Source organism: Nothobranchius furzeri, chromosome 5 (assembly GCF_043380555.1).
Source record: "Nothobranchius furzeri strain GRZ-AD chromosome 5, NfurGRZ-RIMD1, whole genome shotgun sequence".
NCBI lineage: Eukaryota > Metazoa > Chordata > Actinopteri > Cyprinodontiformes > Nothobranchiidae > Nothobranchius > Nothobranchius furzeri.
The window spans coordinates 13,873,751-13,892,303 of record NC_091745.1 but is presented as its reverse complement, the minus strand read 5'-3'; the positions used below and the strand labels follow the sequence as shown (position 1 = coordinate 13,892,303).

The 18,553-nt window shown below is 41.8% G+C and overlaps 1 protein-coding gene across 1 annotated transcript in view; it reads right to left on the bottom strand.

The window, feature by feature from the left end:
- The window catches only part of rnd2 (Rho family GTPase 2), a 58,013-nt gene that overhangs the window by 4,578 nt on the left and 34,882 nt on the right, over positions 1-18,553 (bottom strand). The window contains exons 3-4 of the mRNA XM_015948879.3: positions 9,653-9,762; positions 3,975-4,109 (exon numbers count right to left, since the gene is read on the bottom strand). Of these exons, the coding sequence (XP_015804365.1) occupies positions 3,975-4,109; positions 9,653-9,762 (245 nt within the window). The remainder of the gene's footprint in view (positions 1-3,974; positions 4,110-9,652; positions 9,763-18,553) is intronic.

The following is an 18,553-nucleotide window of genomic DNA, read 5'->3' as shown; positions in this document are numbered from 1 at the left end:
CGTCGCTATGGCAACTCAACTCTGTCTCCTATCCCAGCCTGGGCGGGACTGCGGGAAGGCCACAGAATCATTCCAGGGTCACTGCAACCCTCCAACCCTCAATGCTCCCCCCCACCATCCACACTGAGGTGACATGCGCTGCTTGTAGTGGCTGCAGGAACTGAAGTGGGGATAGTCCCAACCCACCACCCCACCTAGTGGACACTTATGTTGTGTTGTCTGAAGTCTGTTGCATAAATGTCTGAGGTGTTTTTTTGCAGAGCAAAGCTGCCCTCCCGGTGGAGGGTAACTCTGAAGTGCCTTTTTTCCCTCCACCTGAACCAATCCTCATGTAACCATTTTATCTCTATTAAGGTAGCGCGACTCAGGGTTGCAAATGACCACAGTCGCCAATTCTTGTCTTGTGTCTTGCCCATGTATGTCTGATCTCAGAATTGTGTGTACTGAAACTCTAATTTCCCTCTGGGATTAATAAAGTATCTTTGATTTGATTTGATTGATTGATGAATACTAACGGGCTGATGTTGATATGGTCCATGAGGCTTCTTATAGATAAGAGACTGAATAAGCAGAAGTCCTCCGCCGCTCAAGCTCACCCCTGAGTGATGTAACAGCACACACAGATAATTAAGACTTTAAATTGTTTGCTTAAGATCAGATCAGGCAAATTTCATTTTAAAATCCCTTGGCTCTTCTCTCTGCTGTGCTGCTAAGTGGCTCAATCTCTTGTTTCATCGTCAGCTTTTAGTTCCCCCAGAATCATGCAGCGTAAGCAAAAAAATTATAATTAAAAAAATGGTAACAGCTTCTGCTTTTCCTACGACCTTAAAATCACAAAGAGAGCCAGCTTCTGGTCCCTGGTGGGCGTTGTTTGATTCCTATCACTGTTTTGCACAGAGAAGCATGTAAGGAGCGACAAGGCCCTCATTGGGTGCAACGACTGTTTCAGATTCAGCCGTGGCAGCTGGACGGGGCCGAGGTGGGAGATTGTGGTGACAAGCGGAAAAGCTAGATCGAATCTTGGGCAGATTAGTGTGGAAATATCTGGAGTTCACCTGGTGGTCACTTTCACTGGCAACTCTTCAGCTCTGCAGGAATTCAATTTGAGATCAACAAGAGGATAACAACGCAGGCTTACCGCACCACAACGTGTGTTCAGGGGAAGAGACTTTACAAAAGGGAAACAACTGATGAAATGGTTACTGTGGTAAAGTTTCTTATGGTTTATATTAAAGTTAATGTTTAAACAATAACGGTGACACTTGAAACATGAAATCATGGTGTAAAATTCCATTTTACTACACTGAACAAAAATATTAATGCAACACTTGTTTTTGCTCCCATTTTTCATGGGCTGAACTCAAACATCTGAAACCTTTTCTAAATGCAAAAAAGACCCATGACTAAGTGCTCACTAACACACACGTAGGCAGATTTCAGAACCATATTCGAGAGTCATGGGTCTTTTGAGGACGTAGACACATTTTCAGAGTTCAGCTCGTGAAAAATGGGAGCAAAAACAAAAGTGTTGCGTTTATATTTTTGTTCAATGTATAACAAATAAAGGCTTGAAAGATCTTGCTTTGCATGTAGTGAGTCAATCAATCTCATAGTTTCACCCGTTTCGTTGTTGATCAACTTTTGCACCAAATTCTAGCTTTTCCAGTTTCACCATTTATTGACCATTAAGGGATTGATGTTTAAGAAGTCTCCTCCATTTAGACAGCAAAGAAAAGCCATGAGACGAGAGAAATGCGGATAAATGCATAGGTACACCAATTCTAGCCTATTTGTGTGTGTGTGTGTGTGTGTGTGTGTGTGTGTGTGTGTGTGTGTGTGTGTGTGTGTGTGTGCGTGCATGCGTGCGTGTGTGTGTGTGTGTGTGTGTGTGTTTAATTATACAGCAATGTGGTTGTTCTAAAAGTACTTTTCTGTTGTCTAAATAATTGTTATGGTCTGCGTTCTGCGTCTCCCTCATGTGTCTCCTTGTCTGCATCCCTCTCCAGGTTCTCCCTCCAGGTGTCCCCTCAGGTCCTGTGCTCCTTGTGGTCCCCAGCCCCTTACAGGTTTCCCTCATGTTTCCCCCGGGTCACTTTATACTTAGTTATCCCACCCAAGTTAGTCTAGTCTCCCCATAGATCCCCTCTCTTTGGTCCCTGTCTCTTCAGTTCCCCCAGCAGAAGATTTAGTGTCTTTTCTGGTGTCTAGTTTTCAGGTTTATTAATTCTCTCATCTTTAGTTCTCGGTATAGTTATTGTTTCCAGTCAGTCTTTTCATGTAACAATGTTCCTTTCCCATTTAGTTAATTCATCTCTCCTGACCCCTTCAGCTCACACTCCCCACACACCTGCTACCTGTTTCCCTGATTGCTCCCCTCTGTGTATATAACCCGGTCTGTGTCTCTCAGGCCCTGTCCACACGTAGCCGGGGATCTGCCAAAACGTAGATATTTTACTACGTTTTGGCCTGTCATTCACACGAAAACGGAGTTTTTTCACACGAAAACGGATCTTTTTAAAAACTCCGGCCAAAGTGAAGATCTGCGTTTTCTCCGTTTTGGGTGTCTGTGTGTGGACAGACAAAACCGGAGTTTTAAGGTCCGCAACGTCACTTTCCGCGACAAAAAAATGCTGACATCACGTGTGCGACCTGTGTTTACACTAGCCGACAGCATGGATGCCCTCAGAGCTGCGCTCGCTTTATCAATTGTCCAAGCGCTTTCTGCTTGTTTGTTTTTGCAAGCGGAATTACTGCTCCTTGCGGAAGACCACAGACGAAGGACGAGGTTAAGAACGGGGGAAGTACTGCCGCCTACAGGTCTGGCATGTCCTTAACAACGTATTTATCCGGGTACGTGTGGACAGAGTTTTTTTTTAAAGGAGGTGGTGTGGATGCAAGTTTTAGGAGGGGCGGATATTCATTTTTTAAAAACCCGGCTACGTGTGGACTAGGCCTCAGTGTTGTTGGTTCATTGTTCGTGTCGGCATTGTTTTGTCCCCCCCTCTAGGTCTCCAGGTTTTTTGGCTCTGTGCACCACTAGGTTTTCTTTGGCTCTGCCCTACTAGGATTTTTTTGGCTTTCGTGCCTCTCTAGGTTTTCTTTTGGACTCACCATCTTAATAAGATGTTTAATTTTACGTCCTCTCCTGCCTCGTGTCAGTCTGGGTATCTGCGCTTTGGGTCCTACTCCTCCAACCCTCAGCGTGACAATAATATGCAATATAAAAATTTCAGACGGCCTTAAACATAAACAGTCCAAGACTCTTTGTTTGTTTTGTTAAAGTTTAGTTCATCTCAACACATCTTTTTAAAGTGCCGTATCTTTCAGAAACTGCATTAGTTATGCCGACGGGATCCCGTTCTGAAAAAGCCCTCCACATGTTGTGAGAGCATTAACTCAAGATCACTGGTGGCTGGTTGAAATTCACACATTTACAGTTAACCGTCACCTTCATGCTCTCCACCCCACATCCCTCGCTTGGAGGTTATAACAGCTGGCGGTAAAAGGGCTCACTCATTCATCAATGTCTATTTTCTATTCATTCTGCATTCTGAAAATCTCTAAATCTGCTTGAATATCTCCCTTTAGCACCAATGTGTCCCTGCGCAGACGCGCCGCTGGTCACTGGCGCTGCAACCTTTAACATAAGCAACGCTTTATCACCTCAGCATGTTTTGGTCGATATTCCAACCACAGCAAAATGCCCATGAGGGATTTTACGCTGCACTTATGGTGGTCATGAACTAGCTGATTGTGTTGTATAACCGTCGATCCGCTTCTTTAGGTCCCTTTTTTGTGGGATCTCATAAAGAAGTAATGTCAACACAGAAAACAATAACTTCAGCTTTTCAGAATCAGTTTTCTATCTGAAAGCACCTTCTGGGCTTCTCTCTGGAAAGAGCTTCTGAGGAAACGCTATCTCAGGTTTTATCCCGTCCTTTCAGCTCAGATATCCATCTTCCTCTTGTTCTCACCTGCTCATGAGTGACAGGGATTAGTCTCTGCATGGAGAGCTCCCTCAGGGTTCTGACGTCCGTCCTCATGTCCATCTTGCAGCCCACCAACACCACTTTAGCATTTGGACAAAACTCCTGCGTCTCTCCTTGCCACTGCACACACAACAGAGGAAAACAAATACATTCATCGCAGTTGATCTCGAGCACAAACCCCGAGGCTCAGACAGATTAACGAGCCTTTTACGAAGCATATTTGTTCTGCTGAGGAGTCCCTGGGTAATCACAACGATTCACAGTAGCACACAGAGCTAACGTTGTGCTGCACATTAGCCGTTTCTGTAAGTAATAAGTGGCCAAACGAGGAAATTAAACACTTAAAGCCATACATGCAAAAATAATCATCCTTTGTGGGACAAAAAGCTAAATCTAGGCAACAATCTGAGCATTCATAACATAAATACTGGAGCAGGGGCTTGTTGACAGTCTGGTCATCCATGCGAGAGTGATTACAGATTACAGGTTTACAGATTTTCTACCGGTTGTAGACAGTTCTATGAACAGCCTCTCTTTAGAGAAACGGAGAGTAATTCTGACCAAACTGGGCAGGTTACTACCGCTGCCTTAAAGAGACAATGTGTTGTTTTTGCTGTTAAACCCGAATCACACTGGACGATTTTTGGCCATCGCACAGGATTGTTCATGTCACGCTGTGAGATCTCCAGAAAGGTGGCACAGTGTAAGGCGCCAGATTTGGGTGCGGCAGACTCCACAGCGTCTTTCCCCAGCAGGACACGCTGCATCATGAGCACACCTCCCGAAGCAGACGTCACTAAGCAGACCGCTAACCAAAACAAAGCTGAAAAGATAAAAACACTTATTTTTAGTGGCAGCTCATGACCCAGCTCATCTTCCTCAAAGAGGAAGCTTCGTTTTTAAAACCCTCGCTTTGGCGTCAGACTCCAGCTGCAGGTCTCCTTTTCCTGTCTTCCACCTAAACAGTGATCTGTTTGCTGGTCATTCATCCTTCTCCTCCTTTATACACAGGAACCCACTACACTGCAGAGAAGTAACAATCTGTCACAGATTGCTGCAATATCTAAAGGCTTGCCGTGATTTCTGTGTCACTGCTCCGCTCTATGTGACCGCTCACACCCGCTGTCACGGAGCTGCCTCTGTCCCCCTGCAGCAAAACGCTACTGAACCATTGTTATTGGCTGAATATGTGAAATTTCCACCAACAGCAAAGGGATCTCATGTTTTTGTGTTTGATTTTTTATGTTTGTGAGCTCGTCTCCTCTCAGCTCTCACAGAATCACAGTTTTCACAATTTATCTGATGGTCTAAAAAAGGTAGTTTCATTATTTTAGTACAACTCCAGTTTAACTTGGGCTATTAACAAAACTAAAAACTGGTGTCTAGTTTATAATCCGCATTTTAAACATAAACTGAAACCGAAGATCAGAGAGGCGGAGTCTTGCTCCTGCGGGGTCCCAAAGGTATGTTCTCATTGGTCGGTTACAGACAGGAATCGTAGGTTTTTAAGCAATGTATGTAGACTGTCAGAGGCTGATTTGGGTCGTTAGATGGCTCAAAAAGATGTCACAGAGCCGGTCAGGCTGGACGACCACAAAACTGCAAATCACCCTCACGTTCATCGTTTTTTACATGAATGTGCTCCCGACGAGGAATATGGCTAAGACGGCCGAAAATTGCACAGTGTGATCCGGGCTTTAATCTCTGGAAATATCCATCAACATATTGTTGAAAATTAATTAAATGATGCCCAGTTGTTGAAAAATGTTGGCGACTTTGTAACATGAAACCATAAAAATCAGGCCTAAAATACATGGGAGTGGGACAAATAGTGTTTCTCAATGTCAGAGAACATCGCCTTGATGTCTTGGTCCCGCCCCGGTTGCCTAGGAGATCAGGAACCGTCAAGGCGTCCTCCAATGTTCATGTTCTACCGAGGCGTCTGTTCTCCATTTGCTAGCCATTTGGCTAGCTGCGCAAGGACGCATGGGAGGTGTCTTGTAGCCTAGCCTTTCTCAAAAATGTCCCAGAATACAGTGCGGTATTTTCAAAAGGATGTCGGATCAGAAGCCGGCAGCTACTTTGGAGGGAAATTTTGAGTTAAAATGTAAGTCAACTAGTTGTAGCTATTGGGCTGATATCTAAAATGTTATTTATTTATTTTTAGATCCAAAGCAGCTAGGCTTAGTATGCTTTATCTGTGGTTGGTTAGTTGCTTAGTAAGTGCAGCTTCGGTGGCTAGCAGGTAGTAACTCACTTACATATTTAATTTGACAAATATATACACAATTAAAAGTAAAAGGCTTGTTATATATTTATATTGAAATGTATACGTTTGAAATATAACATTATCTCTCATGACCGCGGCTTCCACGGCGGTCACGGGAGGCAAGTCTGTTCCATTTAATCATTTCTAACAGTGTCCTCGTAAGCAAGGCGCCTGGCCTGCTAAACATCGCCTTGCAAGCCAGGCGCCTTGACATTGAGAAACACACCTCAGTCTCTGGGCGACGCCATTTTTGACGCCATGTGTCCTCCTACAGGGCCAGTGAAGACAAAGCACATTTACTGATTTGTTACAAGTGGTTACTAAACTTTCACCATTCATAAACATTGTTGATTTAAATGTTTACCTCTTCACGTGTTGCCAGTGATGAAAGAGAGTCTGGCGTGCTTGTTACGCTGGAGCTTCGCAAGGATTTGACCCTAATGACCATCCGTTGGTTATGTCTTACTCGGAAATAAAAATACCGCTTGCTTGCAATGATTTAGGCATGTGCTGCCCCCTATCGCCAGAGAAAATACACATCGTCATAAAAAAACGCCCATCTCTAAAATTCCTAATTGGTTTATGCAATTGTTATTTTGCAAAAAAATTTGTTTTGATTTAGCAAAATATTGAGATTTGGTGTCAAATTTTACAACAGCACGTCTGTTTCAGTGTTTAACATTAATCATTAACGGGGCGTTATGGAAGTTTGACAGTCAAAACATGTATAGGAATAATAAATGTCTTCTTCATACATTCTCCTGCAATGTCCTGGTCCTGTAGAATTAGCCCTGGCAGTTTTACTGTGATTGCCTGTTTTTCTGTAAAATCACAGAAAAAGAGAGGTGCTCGGGTCGAGCAGGCTGCTTCATGCGCGTTCACGCTCAGGCATCGCCCGTAGCATTTGCTATCAGTAGCTTTAGCAGCAGAGAGAGAGGCAGTGCCACTTTGTCGCTGTTCCTAACGCCTAGTGATGAACCTAGCTACATTTCTGAGGACCCTTAGCTACTTTCTGTAGAACTTTCTTCTAGATATTTCCTGCAAATTAGCAACAAAATTGCCATTTTCGCTCCGAACCATTCTTTGGTTTGACGTTTCAGGTGTCATCAACGATATAAATGTTACAGATAGATTGAACATCACTGGCACTTTAGCTCACCTTGTAAGATGTCTGACTCTCATACAGAAGACCTGGGTTTGATTCTGGGTGTGTACATAGTTCATTTAGAGTTTTTTTTTTTTTGCATTAATGGTATATTTTTTTTTACAGTAAGATGCCCAAATTTTTATTTGAGACTCGCCGAACGGCATTGAATTCACAGATAAAAAAGATGTGGGTTCAACTTTCATTTTGGGACAATTTTTCAAGCAAGGGAAGGGAATGATCTGAGCATGCAGGAGGACTGACCCATCCTTTGTCGGCTGTGCTGAAGAGAAAGGTACTGAACCAAATTATTTAATTAATTAGCTGCACGTTCTCCTGTCCTCTGGGCCACACACACACACACACACACACACACACACACACACACACACACACGGGACTGTCTCAGCTGGCATTTTTGTTAAGGAGTGTGCACGTACAGCATGCGCGCCTCGTGCACGAGCCTACTATTGAGCTGCCGTTTCGCTTTTGGCCTGAGGGGGCAATCGCGAGCATAAAAATTCAAAAGTCCGTAAAGTCCCTTTAATGTCTTTTTTACTTTATAAAACATGAAAAACAGAAACCCGAGCTCAGGCTGCAGCCCACATTTATATGTTTTAATCTGCACGTGTGTACCCAGCATGTTAGAAACAAACTTCTGAAAGATTCATAATTCCATAAATTCTGAAGGACAAAAGTGGTTTTAAAACAACAAACAAACTAACAGACCTGTGAAGCATCACTGTACTAAATTACAGCGAGCAGACGGCTGGACAAAAGTGGAATCAAATGTTTTTACTGTCTGAACTAAAAATACATTTTAAAATGTTACCTTGGTAACCGAGTCTTTCTTAATCGAAACTATAAAGACAGAATGATGAGAGAAGGGGCTGAAAGAAATTGTTGCTGTTGGATTTAAAAGGTGCAATTTTGTGTTCAAATTTAACCCTTGATTGCCATTTTGACAGAATTTATCGTCATTTCTTCTGTATTTGTCACAGTCCCAGAACCACCTACGTTTATGTATTTGTTTTGTCTGCATTCCCATGAGGGGTTCAGACCTAAACCACTAAATCACTCTGGATTAGGTCATATTCCTGCTGCATCTTTGTGCATCTTTTTCAGGGTCTTCTCAGAAAAGGTGGTCTTCAATCTAAACTCTGCGGCATGCTGTGTGCAGAAAGTCACCGCATCCATTCATGCTTCATGCTTAACACGACCTTTGACCTTCAGAGTCCATCGCTGTTCTCCCCCAGCTGTCCTCTAGGAACCTCTGAGACCTCCTGTTTCTTGGAGGTCAAGAGTCTAATTTGGAATGTGGATTGTGCAACAGGTTTTCCATGCGCCAAAGAGTTTCAGGGATTACCAGGATGACAACTAGGGGTCAGGGGTCATGGCAGCCCCCTGCCATGTCATTCATGGGAAAAGCTAAAGCTAGAAGCTGCCGATGCTCCCTGTTGTTGACAGAAGCCACTGAGGCTCATGAGATATGTGTGAGTTGAGTTAAATAATGATGTATTGGGTTAAAGCTACAAAAACCTTAAGGGTAATTTAGCGGCTCCCTTCAGACCACTAAACACGTCAGCAGGAAAGTCGTGGGAACTGGCTTCAACCCAGTTCAAAGGCAAATACACATGGCTTCAAGATGAGGGGCCAATAAAAGACCAAGAGACTGTTTTACATGACTCACATGCATGCAGACAAACGCATGGGTAAAGTCACCTCAGGTATGTCTCTATGTGTGGTCCCACTCTCCTCCAGTGGCTCTAAAACCTCGTCCTAGACCAACGCTGAACCACTACTGCACCCAGTGCTTTCAGTTAGCCCCCTTAACAACCACTATCTGCTCAAGCATTGAGCATAAAACCCAGAGGTTAAAACCCAAAATCTCGCAGAGAGTTTGTTTCTTTTAGAGCAGCTACTCCGACACGGTCAACTGATTTGCATATTTCACTTGAACTCGATCAGCTGCACAGCCTCTCCTGTCGTGCTTCACGCTGACCTGTTATTTCTTACCAGGATGCAGGTCAAGTGTCCACGGACATTCTGATGAAAGGAACAGAAACCAGAGGCTTCAACCTATGCACTGATTTGCTCTATTGTGGGATAGTGAAAAGCTGCTGGCACAGAAATCTGAGTCAATACGAGATGCCGAACAGACGGGGGGAAGGGCAGGATTTCTCACAAGAGACTTTAAATGCAGGGGTATGGCGTTTAGAGGTGTAAATACATTAGAAATGAAACACTGACCTTTTTAATGACGCTGTCCAAGGTCTCTGGCCGGCTGATGTCGAAGCAGATGAGAACAGCATCTGAGTCCGGATACGCCAGCGGCCTCACGTTGTCGTAATAAGAGGAACCTGTGGCCACACAACAACATACGGCATAAGGTCATGACACATCTAGAGAAATTCTTGTTTTTAACCAGATTTAACCCTACAGGGGCCTTCATCCCTACCATATGGCTTATTTTGCCAAAAGGTGAACTGAAGGTCATAAATACATCCACAGCTCGTTAAAGCTGGCACTGTGACATGCACTTGGACATGCTGCAGCTTGGCAGATGCAAATGAGTCCTAATCTTCACAGTTATGCATGCATATGTGTTTTCTCTGGGGTTTCCACACAGCTGTGGCCTCTTTTATCACAGGGCTTTATAAAAATGTTTCAGGGTTACTCAGAAAAGCACTCAGAAAGAGAAAGGCAGTAGGCTGGAGGACTGAGTACAAAACCCATATTCATCTTAAAAAGGCAGCAAGTGCCCCCGCAAAGGTCAAAATGAAGGTTGAACCCCTTAAATCTCAACCCAGACACTTTTTCTCTCTTGTAAATAACTTTTGCTTTAACGCTGTTTTAAACCTGATTTTGCTTCCTGCACTTGGATCAGATTGGAGGCGGAGTTTTGTCCCCGCTCGGTCACACAGCTGCTCTCATTAGGAGACCTGTAAAAATATTTGGGTTTCCAGGGAAATGTGGCCGTGATCATGTGGGAACCCTCCCCCTACCTCTATTCAAAGCTGATCTCTTATATCTGCACTTATAGTCATTAAGGCGCAGCTGTTTGGTGACAAAGATACACGTTTTAAATAAAAAAAGAACATTTAGGAATCTGTGAATCAAGTAAAAGATGCGCACATGCACACTACTGAATTACTTCCCTCAAGATTTATTTTTGGGTGCTTAAGAGTTAATAGCAGACTTGTAAACAGCCTGTTAAACGGCTGCATGTCTTTGTCTGGTCATGCAGTCTGCACAATGGCACTACAGCGGTTTTTAGTACCACTGGTGTCTTCGTGTTAATGATGGAGCGAGTCTGACAATAGCTGCACGTGGCCCACGTCCCCCATCACTCAGCCAGCTGTCCGGTGCTGGCCCGCCTCTCCAGTGACAACAGGTGGCACAATAAAGATCCCTTACTTTTCTGCAAACTTCCAAACACGCATCAATCTTTTATTATAAAGACAATGTCCTATGGTTGGGAAATGATCTGCAAATACCAAAGATCTAGAGAGACGCAAAGACTGCAACTTTAGTTTCTGACGAAAACTCCTTAAAAAGCATTTTTATTTCTCATAGATAAATTACCAGTCCATGATAGTTGAGCCTGTTTGTGTCACCAGACATTTGTGTTACCTGCTTAAGCTATTAGTGATTACTGCTCCCATTAACACAGAGACTAGTGTTGCTGTAGAAGCAGTTCAGACACTTTACATTAAATAAGTGTTTGTCAGCCTGTATATCAGTGAGTAAAATGTTTGACAACCGGTTCTCACGTAAAGAATGATAAATTCACAATTTAAATATAAAAAAAAAAGAATGAGAAATTCACTATTTAAAGGGACTTTACGGACTTTTGAGTTTTTATGCTCGTGATTGCCCCCTCAGGCCAAAAGCGTAACAGCAGCTTCAATTGTAGGCTCGTGCACGAGGCACGTATGCTGTACGTGCACACTCCTTAACGAAAATAACAGCTGAGACAGTCCCGTGTGTGTGTGTGTGGCCCGGAGAACAGAGGACAGGAGAACGCGCAGCTAATTAATTAAATAATTTGGTTCAGTACCTTTCTCTTCAGCACAGCCAACAAATGTTTATCATGGGTCAGTCCTCCTGCATGCTCAGATCATTCCCTTCCCTTGCTTGAAAAATTGTTCCAAAATGAAAGTTGAACCCACATCTTTTTTATCTGTGAATTCAATGCCGTTCGGTGAGTCTCAAATAAAAATTTGGGCATCTTACTGTAAAAAAAAATATACCATTAATGTAAAAAAGAAACTCTAAATGAACTAAGTTCACACCCAGAATCAAACCGAGGTTTTCTGCATGAGAGTCAGACATCTTACAAGGTGAGCTACACTCTAGTAACATTCACCGTATCTGTAACATTTATATCCTTGATGACAGCTGAAACAACGTCAAACCAAAGAACGGTTCGGAGCGAAAATGGCTATTTTGTTGCTGATTTGCAGGAAATATCTAGAAGAAAGTTCTACAGAAAGTAGCTAAGGGTCCTCAGAAATGTAGCTAGGTTCATCACTAGGCGTTAAGAACAGTGACAAAGTCGCTGAGTTGGCACTACCTCTCTCTCTGCTGCTAAAGCTACTGATAGCAAATGCTACGGGCTATGCCTGAGCGTGAAGCATGAAGCAGCCTGCTCGACCCGAGCATCTCTCTTTTTCTGTGATTTTACAGAAAAACAGGCAATCACAGTAAAACTGCCAGGGCTCATTCTACAGGACCAGGGCATTGCAGGAGAATGTATGAAGAAGAAATTTATTATTTCTATACATGTTTTGGCTGTCAAACTTCCATAATGTCCCTTTAAATATGAACTTAAATGGTGTAACTAGAACATTATTATGTTTTAGAAGCCAACATCCTCATAACAAGGTGAAGTTGAAGGATTTCATGTAACAACTTTATAAATTACAAATAAATTATTTAAGATGCGAAGTCAAACTCTAAGGAATATTCCAATATAAGCGTCTTGAAGAAGAGTTTAGAACAAAATAATGTTGACTGAAAAGTGAATGGCAAAGGAAGAAAAAGGAGAAGATGATATTAGCTGCTCAGCAACAGCTGAAGCACAACAGTAACAAGAGGCTGCATGTTGACAAAGAGGAAACTTTGACTAGCACAACATAACGGGCTGTTAACATGTCTGCAGGTGCTTCGGCTGCAGGTGAAAAGGTGAATACAGAAGAAGAGAAATACACGAGGGCCAGGATTATGTAAAAGCCATACGGAGATTTAATCTCTAACTAAATACACCAAATAGACGCCATGATTCATCGAGCCGGTTACTCGTTTAGAGCAGATTGGGAGTTGGTGCTGATAGCATCAGTGTAATTAAAGATGAAGAGCTGTTCTCATCTTTAATTCCCATTCAGAATAGAACCATGTATGTTCTCTCCTAACCAGCCAGTGCTGCACACCCACAGGTTATTGATCTGTAGCATATGGTGACCTAATGTAGCAACTATTTATGTTTATCTATGAAATTAGAATAACATTAAAATATTAATTAAAATGTTTTAATCTTTCATTTCCCTATGTTCTGACTTACCTGGAATGCTTCAAAGACTTTCAAAAGCATTTTTAAGTTTTTCTTTGGACTTTGATTCTTTTTGCTTCATTTACTTTGGACAGCTAAGAAAACAGAGCATGGGTTCAGCAATGGCTTTAATAAGGAGGATTTGCAGACTGCATCATCCTTCAGTTGTCCCAACTTCAGCTCATCTCTTTGGGAATCACCTTATTGCATTGATTAGGGATTGTCTAACACTTCATTTCCAATACCGATGTATGCAGGGTCCCCCCTGATAAAAAAGGAAAAAAAATAAATCATATAGGTAGCTGACATCACATATCTTCGGGGGTGTGGACTCGAGTATCATGACTTGGATTCGAATCAGACTTGAGTGATTATTTTAATGACTTCTGACTTGACTTGATAAAATCCATAAAGACTTACGACTTGACTCAAACTTGAACGCCAATGACTTGCGACTTGAATCGACTTGCATCTGTTGACTTGATGATGACTTGAGCATATTTGATATTTTAGCACAAAAGTGGCACGACATGGACAGAAATCATAAATCATTCTTCGTTCTGGGTGTGATCTTGTTCTGCTGAATGCAGCAGCACTTTGTTTATAGTCAGTTTCTGATTGTTTGAGTAAATAAATGAAGCTTTAAGAAGCTTTATTTCTGGAATTTATTTATTATCATTGTCATTAAATTGGACAGATTACTTGATTATGACTTGAAAATTCAAAGTTAAGGACTTGGACTTGACTTGGATGACTTGGACTTCCACATCATTGACTTTGGACTTGACTTCGACTTGGTTGTCTTTGACTTGGACTTGACTTGAGACTTGACTGGAAATACTTGTGACTTGCGAAGCAGTGCCTTGATCCCACCTCTGCATATCTCCTATCATGAATGCTTAAGCTTTAAACATTATCTAGGCAAAATGACAACTGCTTAAATTTAAGTTAGTAACAGAAAAAAAAGTCATGTTTAATTTGTCTCCAACAGCAGCTGAACGACTCTCTCCCTGAGATAATCCTGACACTCTGTCACCCCTTTAGACCAGGGATAATTATTAAGTTCCTGATGGGAAAAAGTTTGATTAATAAGTTAATAAATAGTACAAGTGAATTCATAAATAAAGGTTAACATTTTTGAGGTTTTGAAAACAGATCAAAGTGAGACATCACTTTTATATTATCTGAGCGAAACGCGGCTGAGTGAGCGCTCACACCTCAAACCTACGTAGTTTCCGTTTCCTCCACTCCGGATGTGTTTACATTTAGAAACAAGAGAATAAACGGATCACGAACATTCTGATTTTGCCTTTTACGTTTGTTCTTTGGAGAACAGTTTGTTCAGGGAATGTTTGGGTGATAGCTAAAGATAAAATATGTGCAGTGTGAGCATACACATGCTAAGCTAGGTAATTGCTAAGCGCGACACTAAGACTCCTGTATTGATGTATTTTTTCTGTTTCTGTATATCATGCTGATAAAACATTTTTAAAGATCTTCATTTAAGAAAAGCAAGCCTTGGGTGAAAATTGTTGTGTTTGTTTTAGATGTTTGCTAGCTGTTAGCCGAACACAGCTACATGCTAGGACAGCAGATCCTCTCCACAGGGCAAATTCCTAGTTACTCACAAGTTGTGCCAAACACAACTAAAATATCTCAAAAGCTAAACCTCAGATTTGTCATAATTTGGCATTTTGAGAGAGGGGATGAAGTCTTAAGAGTTTAATGTATAATATGTGAATGGTATGTAAATGATGGGCCACTTAAGGAGTAAAAACAAATACAGAGGTTTTCCATTATTACATTTTAAGTCACTATTGACCAATAATATCGGACATCCCTAATTAAGATTTAATTTCCTGTCTGTCAAACTGTGTTCTCTTTCTTTGTGGTATTTTCCCACAGATTCAGCTAAATTAAAATGAAACAAAACGTATTTTCATGTCACATCGCTGATGAAGTCCAAATGTTCAAATTCAAATTCAAAGATACTTCATTAATCCCAGTGGGAAATTAAGAGTTTCAGCACACACAATTCAGAGATCGGACATACATACAAAGACACAAGGCAAGAATTGGTGATTGTGGTCATTAGCAACCCGGGTCGCGCTACCTTAATAGAGATCAGAGGGTTTACATGAGGATTGGGTCAGGTGGAGGAAAAAAGAGCACTTCAGAGTTACCCTCCAGAGGGAGGGCAGCTTTGCTCTGCAAAAAACACCTCAGACAGACATGCAACAGACTTCAGACATTACATAAGTGTCCACTAGGTGGGGGGGTAGGGTTGGGGACTCTCCACACATCAGTGCATGCAGCCACCATGAGCAACGCTCGTCAACTCCGTTTGGACAGGTGAGGGAGGTAGTTGGGTTAGAAAGCACAGTGACTTAAATCAAAAATAATGTTTCATTTGTATGATTATGAGTTCACACAACTGTGGTTCATCCCTTGAGTTTAGGGGCTTTTTAAGTCTGAATGATCTTAAGGTTAGTGGTAACAGGCTTTAACAAATTGCATTCCTCTGAAAATGTTCAAATACGGGATTGAAAATTAGAGCAAAAGCAGCCTGAAATATTAAAAGCATAAAAAATTGATCAATCCCACTTTTAAAGATGACGAGGAAGTCTAGCTCCCAGGAGAGAGAGTATTAAACCTTTTTTCTCAGAACCACTTGTATAACTTTTATAGTTCTATAGAAAAAGCGGGAGAGGACTTTTTCCATCACATTGATTGTCTGACTCACATAATGGTAGTTTCATCAAATGTGGCAGATGCTATTTTCATTTCAGTTACTATTTTCTATCAAATCCAAATTGATATTGTAATTATTTGTTTTTATGAGTTGCTTTGTTTTGGGCCCAAAACTAATTTGGGTTCTGCTCTCATTTATGGTCCAAGATGACTTCGTAATACAAACTGAACATTTTAAAAGTCATGAATTCGACCATTTTGAGAAGTGATGATGAATCCACCCTCATAAAGTCAGATACCAAATCCAGTAGGTGCATTACCTTTATTCAGTGCAGAATAAAGAACTTATTTTAACGTGTGTTTCTGCAGAAAGGTTACCTCCTGAAAGGCCTGTGTTCAGAGAAATTTAGTTTACATCCTTCAGGACTAATTAGCTGATGATACGGGTAGGAATGGGTACCTTTGACATTTGAATCGATCCGGTACTAATTCCCGGTACCAATTTTCGATACTTTTGAGTGTTCAATATTTTTAATTCTCTTTTATAATTAAATATATGTTTTTCTCAATATATAACCATATTTGATAAATATCACGATAAATAGCATACAACTGTTTGTATTTTAACATCGTCCTTGTAGTTATATAAGTTGATAATTAAACTGAAGCAAACATCTTTACTGTGAACTAAATTTTCTGTGTATCTTCATTCCTTTTGCCGTCCTTTTCACTTGATTTTTCCTACTGGGAAGTTAGAATTTCCCAGGAGAAAGCGAACACACCATTAGATGATAACAATGGTGGCATAGGAAGCTAACATATCAAGCTAACGTTATCTTAAACGGTTTATACAACGATGCCGCACACTTAAATTGTTGTCATTGGTTTCATCTTCACCCAATCACCCGTCGCATTTAGTAAAGTGAAGCCAAACTTTAGAGCGCGTTCATGTTCTTCTAGTCGGAAATTTGGAGTTCAGAGGAGAAAGCGAACGCACCATTAGTGAAACGGAAGCTAACAAATCAAGCTAACGTTATCTTAAACATTTTATTTACCTACCGGAGCAGATTAAGATGAGGATGTCTCACTTAGATTGCATTTAGTGAAGTGGACCCAAGCTTTAGCGTGCATTCTTTCTACCCATGCTGCTCTGTTTACAACTCGATCGCAGGGACCGACGATATAACACTCTTGCGCATGCGCAGCTGTCTAAGCACCATTTGAAATGAAGTGAATCGGTGCTCGGTCGGTACTATGGAATTCGGTCGGTACCTTAAAAAGTACCGAATTCGGTACCCATCCCTAGGTACAGGTGCAGCTAAGCCAAAAATGTGTTGCTGCCATTTAAAAAATATCCTCAGTCTCCCAAAATAGCAGTTAATTCTTATACCATCATCAGTGTCTTATTACGTGGTTATTTGCTAACATAAATGTCAGTACCAGTAGCTAAAAGGAGTCTCACTCATTATTTCCTTATGATCTCCTAACAGCAACACAACTCGACCGCTCTGTTGCATCAACGTTTTATTTGCACAAATAACACAAGCCTGGAGGAGTTCTGCTGTGCGTTGGAGTTGCTTCAGAACAGAAACACTGTTTCTCTGAACAGAGGCCATTCAGGAAGCCATCTAAAACTGTCAAAATGAAAATAATAATAATTTCTCCACAAAAATATATTAAAATTGTCCTAAATTATCTTTAACCTCTCAGAGACAACTCTGTGACCTCATGCATGTAAACCTAAAATAACATGACCAGTCCTTTGTGCCCAATAGAACCAATGCTATATAATATTTTACTTGTAAAACATTTTTTGTTCCAGATTTTAAAAAAGCAAAGGTTAATTCAGTGTACATCTTACTAAATATTATCAGCAAGTCATAATCCAGTCCTCATCCTATTAACACAAGATTGCAACGGTTATGCTGAGATTGCAGATTAATGCAGGCCCCCCCCCCCTCCCCCCCTACAAAAAAGTCCAATCAGAGAAAACTCCAGCGTCAGCAAATCTCACATTGTACAACAGCAGGCACTCTGATTGGTAGCAGTCACACATGAGCTGCTGTGGCTGCTCAAGTTTCTCTTTAATATGAATCACAGACTGGCAGACCTGTATTAGAGCTCAAGAAGAAAAGAAAAAGCGCATTTGGGAGGGAAGAGGAGGAAAAAACGATTTAATGACTTTGACAACACAGCGAGGGCAAAAAGCTGGTGATGAAGAGAGAAGGTACCAGGGATTTAAATCCAGATGAAGTTCCGCTGAGACAACATCACTCCTCTGACAAAAGACGTAATTAGACGCTGGAAGGAGATCACTAGGATTAGTTTGTCAAGCCCAAAGATCAGAATGACTGGCAGGTCGTTGTCCTGACAGGTCTGGTCACAGCAAAGCAAATCTGAACCCTTTCTGCCCTGAATGACAGCAGGGCTGCCTCAGCACTTTGTGAAAGTCAGGGAGTCCACGGAGGAATGAGAAAAGAGCAAAGTGCTGTGTTTAAAGTAAGCTGAGGTGGCACAAATAAAGTCCAATCACCATAACAATCAGGGGAAAACACGGCGCGCACAGAGCGGGAAAGGGTGGTTCCCCCCAGCAAATAGACATGCTCGAAGATAAATGAGGCCGTGGCTGGCAGAGTGGGGTTTTTGGGTAAAGAATGATGCTCAGCAGGAACACATTAAATAGAGAGGCATGAGTAGGGTGATGGTGGAACTGGCCCGTGCCCATTCACTGTGAGCTAGAACAAAAGGTCAATTACATTAAAGACAGGGGCAGAAGGAGATGGATGGGGCAGAAGGATGAGGCAGGCACACACACCTTGGCAAGAACTGTTAAATACTATCACGTCTGGTAAGGATGGGGGAGGGCCTCCACATTGTGCCAAAGAAAAGCATAAAACACCCTAAAACTC